This window comes from Aspergillus vadensis (genome assembly GCF_003184925.1).
Source record: "Aspergillus vadensis CBS 113365 unplaced genomic scaffold BO88scaffold_21, whole genome shotgun sequence".
Classification (NCBI taxonomy): domain Eukaryota; kingdom Fungi; phylum Ascomycota; class Eurotiomycetes; order Eurotiales; family Aspergillaceae; genus Aspergillus; species Aspergillus vadensis.
The window spans coordinates 705238-722857 of record NW_020292059.1 but is presented as its reverse complement, the minus strand read 5'-3'; the positions used below and the strand labels follow the sequence as shown (position 1 = coordinate 722857).

Sequence of the window (17620 nt, the reverse complement as noted above, 5' to 3'; positions counted from 1 at the left end):
CCCTCTCCCTCTCCCTCATGTCTTGGGTGGTTGTGTTTGGTGGGTATGGTGCTAATGGTTATGGGGATGTGCAGGCTACATACGACGGCTACAAGCCCCTCACGACGCAAATCTTTGATTCCAAGGATAAATACCTCACTAATGACTCGGTGTTTGCTGTTAAGGATTCGTTGATTGTGGATTTCGTGCCTCGCAAGGATGATCCTCAAGCTGGTCTTGAGTTGAACTATGATGTTAAGTTGGTGCGGGCGCCGGCGAACTGATTTATTTTACTTTCATAGTATATATTTATTTATTGTTCTTATGATATGTGGTAAATTGTATGGTATGAGCGATTGCCTATAAAAAATGGTTCTATAGTATTTTTTGGTTCGATGGTTTACTACTATGTAGAGTGATTTGGCCATATTTGTATTGCAGTAGCTTTATCTGATGTCTAAGCATACCGATTCATACTATGTATAGAATTCACATGGTAATATCTCATCCAATGACTACAAACTCTGTACAAAACCCCCAATAAGCCCCCCTACCTCCTCCGGCGCCTCCACACAATGCCAATGTCCCACCCCCCTCAACACCTCCAACTTCTTCTGCGCACTCGACACCCCCGCATGAATATGCTCGCACCCCTCCATCGACGCAGACTTATCCTCATCGCCCGCAATCAGGAGATACGGCGCCGTAACCTTCGAGTAATCAATCACCGGCGCATTAGCAATCGCCAGACACAGCGCCGCGTAACCCTTGGGGTTCTGTCCGATGATCAATTCACGAATGAACGACTTGACGAGTGCGGAGCTGCGGGAGCCAGTGGCTCCGTTGGGGATGGTGTTTGCCATTGGTTCCATGCCGGCTGGGAGATATGTTAGTTTGACGACTGGTTTGCTTGCTACTTGGTTGGGTTCTGCTCTCACCCTTTGAGACTGTCTCGCTGCGCTGCGTCATCACCTCTGCGAGCTTCTCGGACGGGTGGGTAGGTCCGATGGCGACGACGCCTGATAAGCGGTCGCTGTATTGTGCGCCGAGCAGGGTTACTACCAGCCCGCCCATGGAGTGGCCGACGGCCACTGCTTTGGGGACTTGTAGGGCGTCTAGGACTCCGATGACATCGGACGCGATGGAGGCGATGCTGATGGCGTCGCCGGTGTATGTGGATCGGGCTGAGCCGTAGGTATCGAGGGTGATGCAGCGGTGGTTACTTAGGTATGGGAGGATCGGGAAGTAGTAGTTCTGCGATGAGCCCAGGCCGTGGATGAAGATGATGGTCTGGCCGGTGGCCGGAGCGCCGTCCGGGTGGGTGTCGGCGTAGTAGATTTGGTGGTTGTTGACGGTGACGGTCGGCATGGTGTCTCTTCTTGTTTGGGTTTCCAATGGATTCTGAAAGGTGAGAGGGGAGAATGTTGAGAGGGAGATGCTTGCCGGAGATGTTCGATCGATCGGATATGCATCTAGCTCTGTTGGCCGACGTCATGTGCGGGGAGGAGCTGCGGCCTCAACTTTTTGGCCTCACTTTCCACCATGACTTCTCCTTTCCGATGTTCATCTTTCCTCTCACTGCATCCGCTGCATGCCAATACAGCTTACCCATATTCACCCTTTCTCTCACCGTGTTGAATCCGTCGGATCCACGGCTTCGTGGCGGGGAGGCAAGCCGCCCGCTTATCACCGCCCGAGCCGACGAGGGGCGTCGCTATCCGACAGGCGGATCGCCTTCGGGTCGGAAGCGCTTTGTTTATCTGCCTTATACTATAAAGTATTCGTTCGGATCACACGGCATCCAGCGCAACCAGTGCTTGCTCGAATTCCTCGTCTATTTCGAATTCATGGCCGAATTCTTCGAGAAGGAGTGCCGTGTCGTCTTGGAACGAGTCGGCAGTTGAGGGGTAGGTTTGGTTCTCCGGCTGAGCCTCCGGCTTATCATGCAACGCAGCTTGATCTGGCGCAGTAGTACTCCCCGCCTCTTTGATGATATCCTCATCATAAAAGATAGAGCAATCAGAGAACTCATCCTCCTCTTTAGCCCGAACCTGCTGTTCACCCTCATTGTCACCCTGCTCGCAAACCGTAGTCTCATCCCCATGATCCCCATCCTCCCCCTCCCCTTCATCCCCTGTATCCAAACCCGAATCCAAACCCAACCCATCAGCTTCAGCTGCAGCAGCATCAACAACGGCCTCCAAATCCTCCAAAAGATCCTCATCCACCTCCGTATCCCCACTCTCATCTAGCTCTGTATCACCACCACCATTGCTACTCTCCCCCTCCTCCCCATCCTTCCTCTTAATAAATTTAAACAACAAAGGTTGACTCGACGGCGGCACGGGCGCATTCGGATCCGGCAAACCCATGCGCCCCAATCTCCTTCGTTCCTCTCTATCGCGCGCCTCTTTCTCCGCTTTCTTCTTCTTGTTCGCGACTCGTTTCTTCTCCTTGTCACGCAGCTGCTGGGCGCGTTTCTCGCGCTCTTGTTCGCGCTCGATGCGCGCGATCTGTGATGCTGTGAATTGGAAGCGTTTGTTGCTGCGCTGGTACCGGCGGCGCACGGTGCGGGACTTTTCGAGGATGATGCGCTTGCTGGGGGAGGGGGGCATTTTGGGAGACGGTCGGGGAGTGAGGAGGAGACATTTGAGGGTGAGGAGGCATGTCTTGTCGTAGAGGGAGGTGGGGAGGTTATTGTGGAGAGGCCATGGGTGTGTCGTAGGTCTTATCGATTGATGTTGTTGATTATAGTTTGTATGTACTCCGTAGTTGGGGTGGAATGCGGAAGGAGGCCGCGACGGGGATATGTTGTGCCGAGATTGGATCACCGCTTGTTTACCCCGTATTGCCTCTATCTTGGTTATTGTTGTCTGCTTTGTTTCTATTCACTATTATCTCGCTCTATTCATACTAACTTCCATTCAGCGACTAACTCTTCTTTCTCCAGAGTGTTCATCTACAACTTCGAATCCCTCGCCGGATCCCAGCTAACAGGCGCATACTCCGTCGTCTGCAACTCCTCCATATCCTCCGCGGACAGCTCGAAATCAAACACCTGCGAGTTCTCCAGGATTCTCGACTCGGTCACCGATTTAGGCAGCGGCACGTATCCCTACACCTCGTTAGCATCTTCAACCTCCATACACAAAGAAAGAAAGAAAGAAAGAAAGACAGAGAACTCACCTTCTGCAAACTCCACCTCACCAAAACCTGCGCCTCACTCTTCCCATACTTACTCGCCAACCTCCTCAACACCGGCTCCTGCATCCTCTTCGCCTGCACAAGCGGCGCATACGCCTCAACCACCGCCCCCCTCTCCCTCAACCAACCCACAATATCCTCCCGCGCACACCACGGATGGATCTCATACTGCCCGACGGAAATCTCCCCGCCGCCTCCGCCCCGAATATAGTCCTCCAGCTCCTCTAGATGTCGGATCCCGTAGTTCGATACCCCCAGCGAGCGGATCTTCCCTGCTGCTTGCGCTTCGACAAGGGCGCGCCATGCGCCGAGTCGGCCGCTGCGCCCGCCGTAGGGGGCGTGGAGGAGCATTCTACACCATCCCCGTTGTTATTAGTTTCTGGATGTAGATTCGTAAAAGTAGGGGATAGACGTACAGATCGATATACCCCAACCCCTTGGCAGCAGCTAGACTAGACTCGATCGCTTCTTTGGCTTTCTCGTAGGACATGTGCGTGGTGGGGATCTTGGTCGTGTAGAAGATTTGGGAACGTGGGATGTTGGAGCGGCTGATGGCGAGGGCGCATTCGGCTTCGTTGTTGTAGAGTTGGGCGCTGTCGATCTATCGTTTACAACAAATTGATTTAGTTAGTTGGGTTGGAGGCGGGGAGGGACTGGAGGTGGTGTGCGTACGTGACGGTATCCGAGTTCCAGTGCTTTGAGGGTAACGGACTCGGTGACGTCGGGGGGACTGTTCAACGAGTTAATTGATGAGGTGGATTGGGTTGGATGGTAGGGGTGAGTAGGGACGCACGTTTTATAGACCTATAAAATCGATACACACTTTAGTCGAGAACTTAACCCGGAGATAAACTAGAAAGCAGGGATGAAGAACACTCACACCATATCCAAGAACAGGTATCTCATACCCCGAGACCATTTTCTTGGTTGATTGTAGTGAGAGAGCCATTATGCTGAGTATACCCAGTTTCTATTATTTTTGGGGAGATAAAGGTGTATGCAAAGGTAGAAGAAGCCACCGATTACCCAACAAGAAGAGATACGAGACTAATTTATATGCTCCGCCGGAGGCTATGGTCCCCCCCTCAACCCGGGAAATGAACCATCATTTAAGTAATGCCGCTCATCCCGCCCCACGTCCATAAAGGCATGGGGGTTTAAGTTAGTGATACGAGCGGAGATGGAAGAAAAAACTCGGGTTTAGAGGGTCCGGTGTGGTGTGCTAATTCCAGTTTTCGTATTAGATATTATTTGATGCTATATACTTGATAATTTTGATCTCTGGAGATGAGGAGTCTGCACACTCTGCTATGATGTTCATCGGATAGACATACATAGTACATACCCACTATGATACATCAAATCCACTGGGATAATTATTATCTGATCATCTTATCTCCGACCAGGGCTTAGGTCTTAGGGTTCCGTCTCTTATCGATAGTCAAGCCTCGGTCGGATGACACACATCGCTAGTCCGCTTTGGGACGGTCCCGCAGCTAGGTGGTGGGTGGTCCTGGCCTGAGGCTGCCGCCCGCAAGTCAGTTTGGTCGTCATCATCCCGAGCCTGATTGGAAGGAGGGATCTGTCTGTCGGAGACGGTGACTATTTCATCTATCTATACCTTGAGTGGGTTTGATAGTGCTTAGGAGGTATCTGAATACCCAGCATATAACTAAACGTACTGAAAGGCACCTGCTACCACGCGAGGCTGTCTGTCCCAGTTACAAAAACATTACCCCGCCGTGCGAGGAACCCTGCTGCTCTACAGCCAAGATGCGTCTCATCAAGAACAAGATCGAGCACAATGGCTCCGGAACGGTGACCTTGTGTCCTGAGGAGCCTGAGGATATGGTATGGTATACTCTGTCCTTGGTTGAGGGGTAGCTCTTTGTCTAACTAACGGCTTCAGTGGCACGCATACAACCTCATCCGGCCGAACGATCTCCTCCGCGCCAGCGCTATCCGTCGTGTCACCACAACTCAAGAAACCGGTTCTACTACCTCAGCTCGAGTCCACTTGATGCTCGAGATCCGCGTGAAGAACCTTGATTTCGATCCGCAGAGCTCGCAGCTACATGTCAGCGGGACAATTGTGAACGAGACGGCCCATACGAAGATCGGACAACACCATACGCTCGATCTTGAGCTGAATCGGAATTTCACGTTAGAAAAGGAAGTTGGGGCGGACGGTGAGGGCGTCGGATGGGACAGTATCGCGGTGCAGATGTTGAAGGATGCGGTGGATGAAGGGGGACAACGGAGGGCGGAGGCCGTGGCCGTGGTGATGCAGGAAGGGTTGGCGCATATTTGCTTTATTGGGCAGTTTCAGACTATCCTAAAGCAGAAGATTGAGATGTCGGTGCCCAGGAAACGGCATGGTGGGGGTGATCATGATAAGGTGGGTTGTACCATGATTATCTGTCCCCGTGTTGGGGTTGTCTGTGTATGCTGACAGGTTGGGGTGGGGAAAGGGTATGTCGAAATTCTTCCAGGTTACACTCGATACGCTGCTGCGCCAGCTGGAATTCAACACCAGCTCGGCTTCACTCACCAGCAGCGAGACCGTTCGGCCTGTTCTCCTTGCTTCGCCAGGCTTCGTGGCCTCTGGGTTCCAGAAGTACATTCAGTCGCAGGCGTCCACTTCGACACCGGCACTTAAACGCCTTCTACCCAGTATTGTGGTTGTACACTCGGCTTCCGGTTACCTGCACTCGCTAGCGGAAGTGCTGCAGTCGCCAGCTGTGAAGACCATCCTTGCCGATACCAAGTACGCGCGCGAAACAAAGCTCATGGACGACTTTCTCGACCAGCTCCGCAAAGAAACCAACAAAGCGACATATGGTCCCCGCGAGGTTGAATTCGCTGTCGACCAGGGTGCCGTTGGCCGCGGTGGCGGCGTGCTGATCATCTCCAATCGGCTGTTCAGGTCACAGGACGTGGCGGAGCGCAAACGCTGGGTATCGCTGGTAGATCGGGTACGGGATGTCGAGGGTGGTGAGGTGCGAGTGCTTAGCTCCGACCATGAGAGTGGAAGGCGACTTGATGGGCTAGGAGGGGTGGCAGCCCTGTTGACGTTCCCTATAATGGATGAGGATATAGAAGAGGAGGGGGAGGACGACCATTAGAGCCTATGTTTCGGGTGTGCACAGCCCGGGCACCTGCTGCTACTCCCTTCCTCTCGTAAACCCTGATGCTGGGTGTCTAGCCCCCGTAACGTTGAACGAATGCACGACCCTCATAGCTAGTGTGTCTAAGACGCTTATCATTCAAGAACCCGGAGAAGGTCCGAAAGGAATGAGTGCAACGGCAAAGACGTGTACAACATTCAGCAAGCCCGCCCGCTGAGGGGGTGGAAGACGACAGCGACACTAGAAGCGCAGTAACCATTCCTGGCGCTTGATTCTGGAAATCCTGTGCTCCGCCATGCTGGCGCAGAATCGACGGCAGGATTTGGCGGAAGGCAATTCAATTAGATGCTAGGCAGACGATCATGTTGTCATCGGTGTGCGCAAGATAACTGTGCCATGAACACTAGTCTTATCCCCGATGAGCCAAAGCAGGCGGTAAAACCAGCGCCGTGGGAGGAAGTTGACAATCCCTGCTGCTGCGGCTGAAAGGTGCATGTACATGTACATGTGCATGGCATAGCAGAGCATGTCATTGCATTGGCCGGTAACACCAGGCTAAACTTAGCCGAGTAGTTTTCTACCCGGGCCAGACTGCTTGAGTCACTGACTGCATTCCTCCTAAAACATCACCAGTTAGGCAGCTGCTAGGCAACATGTATTCTGTACGTAAGCGTGTGGAGGATCACCCCGGCGGCTCTTTCATAGGGACCGACGTCCTCCAGCTGTCGTGTGGCTTGGGGCTGCTGGCGGCTAAGAACTGACCTCTAGAGATGCAGCCTATCTCCCACCAAAAGAGGCTAGCTGGGCCCCTAGTCGAGCTGATCTTCAGCCGTTAGATGGCCTGAAAGTTTAATTGTGATCGCTTAGCAGCTGGGAAACTCCCTAGGGCCTGTACGACGCTGGCTTCGTCTCTTTGTCCGTCGCATTAGCGTCCAGAGCAAGGCCCGTCCTTGATTGGTTTGCTCGCTTTCTCTCCCGATGTCGGGAGACGCTCTCTCAAAGTCCATGATTTGAGATTCACGTTGCTCAAAATTGTCCAGAAATATGTCATTCGCATGCAATCGGTCACAGGGTATATCCAAGTAAACAAAGAAACTCATCCAGACGTAAACAATCATCCTTGCGTGTAATTTCCCCCCAACAAAAAAAAGAAAGCCCCAAAGGAATCAATAATGCGCTTCAACATCCCTCCCAAAAGAAAGTGTCAAAAAAGTACATTCCCAAAAAACCACAAATGCTACTTCGTACTACCACTGGCCACACTGGAGGCCACCTTTGACCATGATCGCTTTCGCGATGGCTGAGGATCAGGTATTCGTGTCCGCGGACCAGTGCTACGCTCCCGGTTCTGTGCATCGAGGTATCGCAATTGGGCTTCACATTGCTCTGGGGTGTACGGTCCCGCTCCGAACTCCTTCATCTAGATTCGTAATCTAATTAGCAAGTGTCCTTGGGCCAAGGTTGCACTAGGGACTCACCTTCTGTGCAATCACATTGTATTTCTCATGCTCCCAATACTCCCGCGCTCTTATGAGCAGTCGGATCTGGATGACTTGATCGTTAATTAGTTGACAATTTGCGACTGCTCGGGCGCACGTACTCACATCATTCTCATCCCACCGTGCCAATCGCTCCTTCCGTCGCCGCAACATGCGCATTTGTAGACGCGCCTCCGAGGCATCCTTGTGGAACTTGTTCCGGAACATCTCCCGGATCACTTTCCAGGCTAGATTTTGCTCCCGAAGCCTCTCTACAAATGCGTCTTCCTCCTCAGCTTGCGGGTCTCGCCTCCCCCGACCCGGAGCCCGGGGTCTTTGACTGTTTTGAGCGTCGGCTGCCCCTTGTCGTCGCTCTTGTTCCATGCGCTGCAGCCCTTCAGGATTAGGTAGTATTGTAACCGGGGCTTCTCGGGGTGTGACCGCCTGCTTGGGCCCACGTCGGACCCTCTTCGCGGGTGGCGGTTGAGGTGACAGGATAGCTTCGCTGAAGCCAAAGTCCGGTTCCTCTGAGGTATGTCCCAGACCTGCGGTGACGGTACGGGGGAAACTGCTGGGGAAGGGTGCGGTGATGCCTAGGCCTTGTGGTGGGACAGACTCGGGAACGTTGTAGTGAAATTCTTGTGAGTGATGACTGAGCACCGGGCTTGGTCTGAAGGAGCTATCCGGAAGGCTGATCGGAGTCAAGATGGCACCAGTCGGGAAAGCTGCCGCGGTAGTATAAGGATTGCTAACACCGGTATAAGGTGACTATATGGCAGAATAATCAGCAAAGTGGCGATCCAATAACATCTGAATACAACGTACAGTATCGAGTGCGGTCCACTGAGGCTGCATACTGGCATAGTACTCGTCAAGTCCATCTCCGGGGTTCGAGCCACCATGGCTGAAGACCATTGGCGCCGAGTATCCGATGGGTGTCTGGGGATACATTGTGAAGGCCAGCGTGCGGTTGCAAATGATGCAGGGGCTGTTGTTGTGGAAGGAATGTAACGTGGATGAAACACGCAAGAGGGCAAACCGCCAGCAGTGGCAAGGAGACTAATATAATAGATGATTAAGCTGGACGAATGAACGAGTAGAGAGATTAAGAAGGCTTCTTCAGAATGAGTCAGATAGAAAAGAATTATAGTTCTTCACAAGTCGTAATCGTCAGGTGGAAGGCAAAGATTGCTTTTGAAGTGAAATGTGGAAGGATGGAGTAGAAGTTTAATGGATGTGCGTGTGGGTTCATATACTCGAGTAGGAGATATCAATGAAAGACAAAATGCCTCGCAAGGCAGGCCAGAAGTGTGAAGCCTTTGGTGATCGGGCTTAGAGAGCTCTAGTGAACATGGTAGGTACCGCCCACTTTCACTGTGCCGCAAAAATTGAATCGCAATCAAGAGGTGTAGGTATGACCATGCGCCTGCATTTAAGCGCCCGCTGATTCCAGGCGGATGGCTCCATTTTCTAGAGGGGCAGGGGAGGAGAGAGAAATAATTTCTCATCTCTTGACATGACATGAGAAGGGAGACAATCCAGCCCCCAAACCCCCCGGGGCTCAGACTTTTGCATTCCCAGGCCCACCCATGTTACTCAAGAACAAGGCAGTACCTGCTGCGATCTTAGTTCCGATGTACTGGATCCCTGATGTGGACACTGTCGAATGGGTAATGCCATGAAAAGAGTGACAAAAACCGATACTTTAGCGAACCGCCCAAAGTCCATATCAAATGGCAATCAGTGGGTTAGCGCTGGAGCTGACAGTTCTGCTAATGGTCAAGTCCAACGGAGAAAGCCTAGCGGATAAGAAAGTCCCGGGTAAAGGATCGCAAAATGGAAAAAGTATAATAACAAATAATTAAATGACTACAAATCCGTCAAAAAGCGTGGGAAAATACACCAGAAAGTCTCCGAACGGCAGATGAACGCATCGCCAGTTTCCTAGCCGCTACGGGAGGTGGAGATGGAGGGTGAGAGCGGCCAAGAGAAGACGAATTGACAAGCTACTAGACGCAGCCCCAACAACGGTAGGTCATAAGCCAGGATTCTGGTGCTTTGTTAGCCGGACGCAACTAAATCCTGTTCGGAAAGCTGTGGAGGAAACACGGTCACCAGCAAAACCGGAGGAGAGCATCAAGGAAGCTCTATGTGCAGGGGTAGCACGGAAAGATAGGCCATTAAGCGCTTCTCCGTCGCTGCGGCTGCAAATCCCGGTGGATCAGAACGGACTGGACTAGGCTAGGCTGGCGGGCTTGTCTGACAGACATGGGGAGACATGCTTGTTGTGGTTTTGCGATCGGACTAGTGTAATCGCCCTACGGAGTCGAGCTGACCACCAAAGCCATCCTCCAGGCCCGTAATGAACGGTCATAACGTATGGTCTCTCCCCATTTCAGTCCACGCATGCGCGGGTGCCGGGAAGGCTGTCCCCCTGGATCCAGCAGGTTAAGATATGATCGGTCCAGTGCTCATCCTGCCGGCTACCTGCGTTCAACCGAAGCCACGTGTCCCCGAAGGGAAAGGTGAGTTACGCGCCAGACGAGATGAGGATGGATGGGGTGGTCCTCTCCAGGACCTGCGAGTTGCTTCACAGGAACGTCCATCTCCAACCATTATTCCAGTCCGGAGATTCCCGCCATGGCACTGGCGCCTAAGGAATCGCCGGTTCGCTCGGGGAGGCCGTCTTGTTCTGGAATTCGGTTAGTGCATTTTGCGCAAGATTTTCATGCTGGAGTTCCTTTCGGCGTCCGCGAGGGATTTGGCCCTATGGAACGGCCTTCTGACCGGCGTGTCATCGAGGCCCCTCCTACTGTCGGTTTGCGCACATCACCGCCATGTGGATGATCTTCATTCTTTCAGCGAGTCGAACGATCGGGGCCCCCGGGGCGCATCCACGTGATGTCACTGGGTTTCTCAGTTTCCCCTCAGGGTTAGTGGATGCCACCTTGTCATCAATCCCACTTTCTCCCCTTCATGAACGAAGAGAAGACAAAAAAGGCCCGTCCTCAGGCTCGCGCGCTAACACTAGTAATGATCTATTTTGGACCGGGCGCGGATCTGATCAAGAGCAGGAGGATGTCGGTCAATGCCGGGTTTGCCGAATGAGGGCAAGGTTGTCGCCTAGGCGTTTTTTGCCCTCAAATTGGCCCCTTCGTTCTTCCCTCTCGTCTTTCCCCTTTTACCTGGGTTCCTCTTCGATGGTCCAATGCCCACACGAGGAGCTGTGGCTATGGGCAGGCGCAGCAATGGCTGGTTGCAGTCCTGAAACGATGGGGTCGATCTCACCTGTGTTTCATCTATAGCCCCCTCGGATGCTGGGGGATGATCTCATCTAGTAATCAACCCTGCCACTGAATCATGGATGATCTAACCGTCAGCAATGGGTGAAGTGGTATTCAAAATGTCCGTGTCCTAATCCAGTTTGGACCCATTTTGCATTACTACATTTCCAAAAAAGAAATAATTTGAGATTGTGAAAACTTTGATGACGTGAGAGAAATTCCATGCAAACAAGAACCCGAGTAATAAAGAAAGAGGCCATGAAGGAAGAGAAAGGGGGAGAACAAGCCCTAGGGAAGTATATAATGCCCCGAGGACAATGAGTCGTGTAACCAAAACCGGCTGATCTGCAGCAGGGTTTCTATATATGGGGATTAAGGGCAGACAGTTCATTCGTGGCTGCCCGTTACCCCGGTTGACTGCTTCGGATGAACGCCCCCGTTAACAGGGTACCCGTTATTGTCATCGTCGTCTTCTTCATCTTCTAAGAATCCTTCTAGACTCTCGTCTTGGCCTGTCCCACGATGGTTTCCCAGTGTATCGTCGGCCGAGACGGAGATCCCTCTTGCTCCCCAGCGGTTGTTCCTTGGTCTACCGCCACCGGCGACCTCCTCATCCTCCACGTCCTCCTCATTTAGATTTTGCTCCTCATCTGCACTCCTCCGCTGCCGGAAGTTCAGGATCTTGCTCACTAGCCAGCTGTGGCGGAAATCTTCCGAGTCAACAACTCCGCCATTTCGGAGCTTGACACGTTGGCGGGAATAGTAAACCCAGGCAAAATCGACGTAGAAAGCCGTCTGGATGACACCGTAGAGGTCTGCAATCACGTCCCAGTGACCCTCGGAGCCCAGTCCCCGCACAAGCCAATTGAGAATATAGAAAGCGCGGTAGGAGCCCAGCATAAGCAGGTAGTATGAATCGATGACTGTTGGAACGGTCGTTTGGCGCAGGAGCAGCAATTGAGGGAGAACACAGACGGACTCTAAGATGATCGAGAAGGTCCAGCAAGTCTGCATATCATCATTCTTCGGTTAGCGAGCTCAACAGGCCGATGCGAGCCATTCAACTTACCTCCGTGAACCATCTATCGGGATAACCACGATAAAAGATGACAATGGATATGGGGGCCAGAACGAGAGATAGGGCGACCGATATTATAGCCATCTTCCAGGCTCGCTCCCTTTCCCGTGTCCGGGGAAATACTCTCATCATCAGGTATATAACGTAGAACGAGGAGATTATATAGAATAGCTTGAAGAATACGAGATAGAAGTGCTTCCATCCTGCCTTCGAAAAAAGGTCGAGATAACGAGTCACGAACACCAAAGCATAGAGCATCTGCGTCAGAAGGGACACTCCTATTATGTGAAACAATGTTTAGCTCGCAGCACACTGCAATGATGCAAGTTATCATACGGACCTTCTGCACTCTTATTTCGATGGATAGCCCATATCAAGACACATTTGGAGGAGATATGGGAGAGATCGGCCAGTAGCCGAAAGATGTTGAGGTTCAGCATTGTTAATAGAGAATATATATAAAGAGAAAGCTTGTCAAGCAGCTTTCACTGTGGAATCGCCCTGCAATCCACTTTGCAGAGTACCATTAAGATGATCCAGCAAGTTCGTGAGAGATGGTCCTCGATGGTCCTCGTGTGGACCGTGCTCCGTTAATCAACCCAGAGACCCGGTCGGGTAACGTAGGTTGTCGGCCACTGTATGACAATGCGGTCAATGCGAGAGATTGTGAGGTTAGAAGACCAAGCACACTGGTCTTAAAGAGGCTGAAGATGCCACGACAAGAGCTGATGTAGCAGTGATGAGCGGTCTAATTGTCATGGACCTGCACTGGCCGCGTCGACCTGTGAGCTTCCGCCTTATCTGGTCTCAACCAAGGGAGAGCTCACCGTCACCGACGGGATCCACCTGCACCTGGGGGCCCCGTGCCGCGTGTTCCTCACGTGACCACCGGCGTACAGTGGACGCTTGTGTCACCGCGTAGTTATCTCTCCTTGATGACGTCAGGATGCCCTGTCCACCTTTATATCTGTTCTATCAGAAGGCGATGGTACAAGACACCGCTGGCTTGGGTGAAGCAGTTCATGCTAGGTTCTACCTGTAGGCTTTGTTAAAGTTGCCCAGCAAACAGTAGACCATCTAGTAACATGATATCGAACAGCGCCGGGACGCCTCAAAGCTGTTTAGACCTCCATGGCAATGCCTATCAACTGTTAAGAGTTAACCCCGCTTCTTCCATAAGAGAATCCCCTATAACAATGATTGGCAGAGAATAAGCTAGGGGATACGAAGCGAATTCTTCTTACTCACTTCAGGCCACTACAGACCCCTCCCTAACTTTTAGTCTGCCATCAACTGTGCAAATCCAGTTGATGAATGCTTGCCGTAGATACTGTGGGTTGGCGGCTAATTGAACCTCTATTCTCTTTTCGATAATGCACTCCTTTGCCCATAGCTGCCTCGGAGCCAAGGGAGTTAAGGCGCATTTCTAGCTCCGTGGTGAATGGTCTCGACAGACCATTGCGCCAGCCTGGTCATACCCAAACCGACACTGACGAGTAGATATTGTTGCAAGCTTGTATATTCAAATGCCTTCTCATCCCAGGTAGCTAGCAGACCAATGATTGTGACTTGCTTACGCGGGCAGCAGTATTTAGCTCGATGCCACTCTATTCGCACGCTGCGTATGCTGTGTATAGGAGACGAAGAGCAGGGTAAAGGTGCCACCGCGTATGGAGTAGAACGCCGCGATTATCATGTCGGAAACTTCTAAGCTCATAGAGTCATTGACGGTCGGGGCTGGTGCTCTTTAAACAGTCCAACGGCTTTATACTACTGGCATGGTAGAGCACCAAAGGTGTGAAGAGGATTAGAGAACCGGCGCAAGCAAGGGAAGGGATAATCATGTGAATGGGAAATATTGTCAAATGATTCTTGAGAGTATCAGATTTTGGCACTCTTGCCCTGGATACAACGGCTAGTGAATCCCGAATGGTATAGCCGAGTGCTGGTTCTATGCTTTCCTTGCTTTGTCGCCTAACTTCACATTTCAGCTCACATGAAACTCAGAAGAACGACTGGCTATTCACTAAGATATCTCAGTACCCGCCCTTGTGGGCTCTCCAGATCTAGTGATAGGCAAACCTCGTAATGGACAGAGAAGTTTACGCACCAGTTTGTGCTCCTAGGCTTCCATAGTGTGTGTAGAACACTTCTTGATACTAGCTTGTACGTGAAGTCACCTCGTCTCATCCATCTTTTAGGAAGAGACACTGAAGCTAGTAAGAATGGATCGGGGCAGAATGTTGAGATAGCTGAATTAAAGATTGTTGATCGACCGTGTGGAGTATTGGTCGAATTTAGTTATGAGCAGTAGTCCGCCGCAAACTTCGGCATTATCTGGATCTGTGAGCTGAAACTCTGAACTCTCCTTTCCTGAGAGATATCTACCTATAAATATTAACATTCTCTTCACAATTATCCAGCTGTAGTCATGATCTTATTGAAGATGAAGGCTGTGGCCCCCGACACACTGAAAATACTCCATACGGAACAAGTCGCAAGTTCAAAAGTTCTGCTGCTATTGCGGCTGAATACAGGATGAAGCTGCCGGTGAAGGTTTAATGCATATTTAGTATGGTTCAAAGCGAAGAGAAAGATAACATCATTGGTTGGTTGCTTGATTGAGTGGAGATGTATGGGATAAGCGGAGAAGACATGAGGAACTGAGGATTGGTTCCCAATCTATAGCTTTGAGGAAGTACTTGGCTTTAATTGCAGAGTCTGTGCTTAGAGTCACTGTTTAGTATATTTTCTCAGTGTAATTTTGAGGCGTATAGTAGCGTATTTTGTGTATGCATTACGATTTCAAAGTTAAAGGATTTTAGATTGTAGTATATATTTCTTACAACTCGAGTGGATAGTAGCAGAGTCTGGATAGGGTCTCTAGTTTCTCAGTCGGTAAGCCTACCGAATTGTAAACAGGTCATATCTGTCTGTCGTTAAAGAATGCCTATCCCAATGGTATCTCGAAGCAAAAGCTGGTACCGAATTCATTGGAACAGAGGATTCGCAACTTGTCTAATTCCGGCGTAGGCACCTCGTTAGACCATTCCAAGCAAGAAGCGTTTGCTATCATAGAGAATTTTGTAGCGTGTCTCTAGTGTATTGACTTTCTAGTATAATTTGCACCTTCGGCTAGTAGATCACCTAAGTTTAGATGAAGCTCTGTTCACCAGATGGAGGTAACCGAAACCAAGAAGATAAAGTTGAGCATGCGCCACATTGCCTTAATTCGTGACCCACTTCTTTTCTGGCTAGTTGAAGGGTAACCCTCTTCTGGAAAAGTCTTCTTGCGAGCGCTAATTGTACCATTAAGGCTACTACCTCGAATAGGCTCTTTCGCCGACCAAGATAGGGCCATCGGAAAGCTTACCCTATCTCGAGATCTCAAAAGAGTTCTCAAACCTAAACATGTCACTACATTGTTCTTCCCTTGTAAGTAGCTCAAATATTCGAGGCGATATTGACACTCTAAGAACTACCTGCACTTGAAATGACGACTTTGTACATAGCTGCATTTGGCATAGTCCAATCATGCTGTGATCCACCACGTGTACGCCATCGCCATCTGTCATTTCAGTCTCGCAGCCTAGTTATTGCGTATCATATGCAAGAGCCACTCAGACAAGCTGATACAGCTTAGGAGGTTGCATTGTTCGACTGCAAAGCGAATGTCGGTTCTATTATCCTACCTTCAGTTGCATACGCCACTGCATTAGTAGTCTGTTGTACATGGAACTTCAACTGGTACCAACGCAGTCACTGGAAACAGTATATGCCCGAAGTGGAAGACCATCGACATTTGGCCTGCAAGGTGAAGGATAGCGAGAATGGCGGGCAGGACAGTAAGCTCTGTCATCGGAACGATAGGCGCACCGGGGGGACCGTGCTCGGGACGGACTCACAGGGTTCCATAAAACGGTTCACGGGCCTATCTAGAACCTTTCAAACCAGCCTAGGAGGGTACAGATAAGGTGCTTGGAAGCGGGCGAAGGATGGATGAGAGAAGCTCGTTTCTAGGGGGCGCAAGCAGCCTACTCTGGTAAGTTACCTGGAACGATTTAAATTTGAAGAGAAACCGATCTTGCATCATGGGTCCCGCAAAGCCCTGCACTCGTCATATGAAGCGGGAAGAGTGGACTAGACTAAAAGCAACGGTCGATGGGGGGAGGAGGAGGTAGCGGTCCTTTACCCCGCTCTCATTGTCTCCCATCAGGCCATTTCATTGGGAGGAAAAGTGAACCTGGCACCCACGTAAACAGCAAAGATCCGGATCCATGGTCCCTCGAGGTTTGCTTTTTACTTCATCTCTGGACTGCCAAGGCCCGAGATTGCAGCTGGCGACGTCCGTTTCATGTTGTAAGCTGCCTCGCAGTCATCGGGGTGTCTAGGACCCCTCATTGGCCTCGCCAACCTGCTTGGTTCTACTAAATACTGCAGCATCACCAGGTTGACCTGGTCAAGCTGTCCAAGGACGGCGGGTTCTATGGTCAGATTGCCGCCACCACCATCATCGCTGTTCGTTTTGTTCACGGAACGGGCATTCTTGCCTGGATCCGTGGCTGACCAAGTGTTGAAGCTGGCTTGTGAGATGGAAGCCTAATGACTATGAAAAATCAACCTTGAGTCACCGGTCGGGAGAAATTGGGAAGACGGGAAAGCTCATCGTAGGTGTAAATACAAGGATAGGGTATCGGTAGAAGGACGCTGGGGGGTGTGTATCTCATCTGGCTGGCGTTGTGAGAACATGGGTGTGATGGTGGCGGTGATGATGATTGAGCCAAGGTGTCGAGTGTATGTATCGCATTGACCCAGGAGGGAATGAGGGGAAGATAATCTAGATAATCGGCGGATGTCCTCGGCCTACGCAAAGGCGAAGAAGAAGTAGTAGATAGAAGAAGCGAAACCACCGGGCCATCCTTCCATTCAGGCAGCTTTCTTTTTTAGGAAAAGGACGGGCCTATCGTGGATGGTGTGCAGAAGTGGTCCATGTACGAGAGTCCACCGTCTCCAGTAGTTCCGGTAGGCAGGACGAGTAGGAAGCCGGAGGAGGTGGCAGGAGGGAATCTGATGCCTCGTCGCTGATGAGGAGGAAAAAGCAAGCAGGCCTCGGAGGACGCGGGATTGGCGAGACGCTGCACTCCCTTTAGCCTTGGGGTGGATTCGAATCGAATTGTTCTGTCTGTTCCCCCTCCCCTCCGCAGTACTAGTCAGAAATGAAGAGAAGAGAAGGAAGAGGCTTTGCGAGTCCTGTCGGTTTTCCCATCCGCTTCTTTCTCTTCTTCCTCTTTCCCTCTTGTTCCTCTTTCCCGGATCCTTTCTCTCTTGCCACTCCCGAGGGTTCCCTTAGTCTTGTACTATCATTATATTTTCCATTTCCATTTGTTTTTATTTACGGGAATTGGTATACTGTAAAGCACAACCCAAAGTATTACCTACGGTGGCTTTTTCTGCCCTACTGGAGACCTT

At 51.1% G+C, this 17620-nt stretch overlaps 7 protein-coding genes across 7 annotated transcripts; 2 read left to right on the top strand and 5 right to left on the bottom strand.

Moving 5' to 3' along the window:
* Positions 1 to 494: 494 nt before the first annotated feature.
* On the bottom strand, positions 495 to 1347 carry BO88DRAFT_456340 (alpha/beta fold hydrolase; the record flags this gene model as incomplete). Its single annotated transcript, XM_025710919.1, has 2 exons — positions 495 to 856; positions 918 to 1347. 2 exons carry the CDS (start codon positions 1345 to 1347, stop codon positions 495 to 497), a joined length of 792 nt encoding a protein of 263 aa, XP_025560294.1.
* Positions 1348 to 1558: 211 nt separating this feature from the next.
* On the bottom strand, positions 1559 to 2720 carry BO88DRAFT_120958 (uncharacterized protein). Its single transcript, XM_025701339.1, has one exon. It carries the CDS (start codon positions 2592 to 2594, stop codon positions 1770 to 1772), a length of 825 nt encoding a protein of 274 aa, XP_025560293.1. The 5' UTR covers positions 2595 to 2720; the 3' UTR covers positions 1559 to 1769.
* A 76-nt stretch (positions 2721 to 2796) lies between these two features.
* Positions 2797 to 4316, bottom strand: BO88DRAFT_406970 (aldo/keto reductase family protein). The gene is made up of 6 exons (XM_025707294.1): positions 4064 to 4316; positions 3977 to 3987; positions 3856 to 3913; positions 3600 to 3784; positions 3166 to 3535; positions 2797 to 3094 (listed from the first exon to the last, which is right to left on the bottom strand). Exons 1-6 carry the CDS (start codon positions 4130 to 4132, stop codon positions 2939 to 2941), a joined length of 849 nt encoding a protein of 282 aa, XP_025560292.1. The 5' UTR covers positions 4133 to 4316; the 3' UTR covers positions 2797 to 2938.
* Positions 4317 to 4501: 185 nt separating this feature from the next.
* Positions 4502 to 6716, top strand: BO88DRAFT_437360 (putative translation factor pelota). The gene is made up of 3 exons (XM_025709619.1): positions 4502 to 5034; positions 5093 to 5581; positions 5655 to 6716. Exons 1-3 carry the CDS (start codon positions 4957 to 4959, stop codon positions 6306 to 6308), a joined length of 1221 nt encoding a protein of 406 aa, XP_025560291.1. The 5' UTR covers positions 4502 to 4956; the 3' UTR covers positions 6309 to 6716.
* Positions 6717 to 7548: 832 nt separating this feature from the next.
* Positions 7549 to 8872, bottom strand: BO88DRAFT_469514 (uncharacterized protein; the record flags this gene model as incomplete). Its single annotated transcript, XM_025711625.1, has 4 exons — positions 8615 to 8872; positions 7912 to 8557; positions 7790 to 7863; positions 7549 to 7731 (listed from the first exon to the last, which is right to left on the bottom strand). The coding sequence occupies exons 1-4, from the start codon at positions 8738 to 8740 to the stop codon at positions 7549 to 7551; spliced, it is 1029 nt and encodes a 342-aa protein (XP_025560290.1). The 5' UTR covers positions 8741 to 8872.
* A 1372-nt stretch (positions 8873 to 10244) lies between these two features.
* Positions 10245 to 11094, top strand: BO88DRAFT_427984 (uncharacterized protein; the record flags this gene model as incomplete). Its single annotated transcript, XM_025709050.1, has 3 exons — positions 10245 to 10314; positions 10386 to 10607; positions 10778 to 11094. The coding sequence occupies 3 exons, from the start codon at positions 10245 to 10247 to the stop codon at positions 11092 to 11094; spliced, it is 609 nt and encodes a 202-aa protein (XP_025560289.1).
* An 80-nt stretch (positions 11095 to 11174) lies between these two features.
* Positions 11175 to 12947, bottom strand: BO88DRAFT_490022 (ER lumen protein-retaining receptor). The gene is made up of 3 exons (XM_025712745.1): positions 12492 to 12947; positions 12143 to 12429; positions 11175 to 12081 (listed from the first exon to the last, which is right to left on the bottom strand). The coding sequence occupies exons 1-3, from the start codon at positions 12589 to 12591 to the stop codon at positions 11461 to 11463; spliced, it is 1008 nt and encodes a 335-aa protein (XP_025560288.1). The 5' UTR covers positions 12592 to 12947; the 3' UTR covers positions 11175 to 11460.
* Between the last annotated feature and the right edge of the window lie 4673 nt (positions 12948 to 17620).